The 300-nt window shown below is 68.0% G+C and overlaps 1 protein-coding gene across 1 annotated transcript in view; it reads right to left on the bottom strand.

Moving 5' to 3' along the window:
• GADD45G (growth arrest and DNA-damage-inducible, gamma) overlaps nucleotides 1–300 on the bottom strand; it is an 8,268-nt gene that overhangs the window by 7,254 nt on the left and 714 nt on the right. The window contains 2 exon segments of the mRNA XM_014530674.1: nucleotides 1–181; nucleotides 273–298. Coding sequence (XP_014386160.1) covers nucleotides 71–181; nucleotides 273–298 — 137 coding nt within the window. The 3' untranslated portion in view covers nucleotides 1–70.

Raw genomic sequence — 300 nt, 5'->3', positions numbered from 1 at the left:
CAGAGCCAGCCCGGGGCTACGCGCTCGGGGGCGCCTCCACATAGATCAGACCACGGCCCGCCGCTGGCTGTCACTCGGGGAGGGTGATACTGGGCACCCAGTCGTTCACGCTGCGGCTCTCTTCGCAGAACAGGCTGAGCTTTTCCAAGGCGGGGTCCTTCCAGGCGTCCTCCTGGGGGTTCTGCGGGGAGAGCGCAGAGGTCAGCCAGGTTGGCCACCGGCGCCACCCGGGCCTGGGGTGGGGGAGCGAGGAGCCGGGAGAGTACACTCACCGAAATGAGGATGCAGTGCAGGTCTCCT

Source organism: Myotis brandtii, unplaced genomic scaffold (genome assembly GCF_000412655.1).
Source record: "Myotis brandtii unplaced genomic scaffold, ASM41265v1 scaffold760, whole genome shotgun sequence".
Lineage (NCBI taxonomy): Eukaryota > Metazoa > Chordata > Mammalia > Chiroptera > Vespertilionidae > Myotis > Myotis brandtii.
Note: the sequence above shows the minus strand (reverse complement) of the source record. Positions and strands in the feature narration are given on the sequence as shown.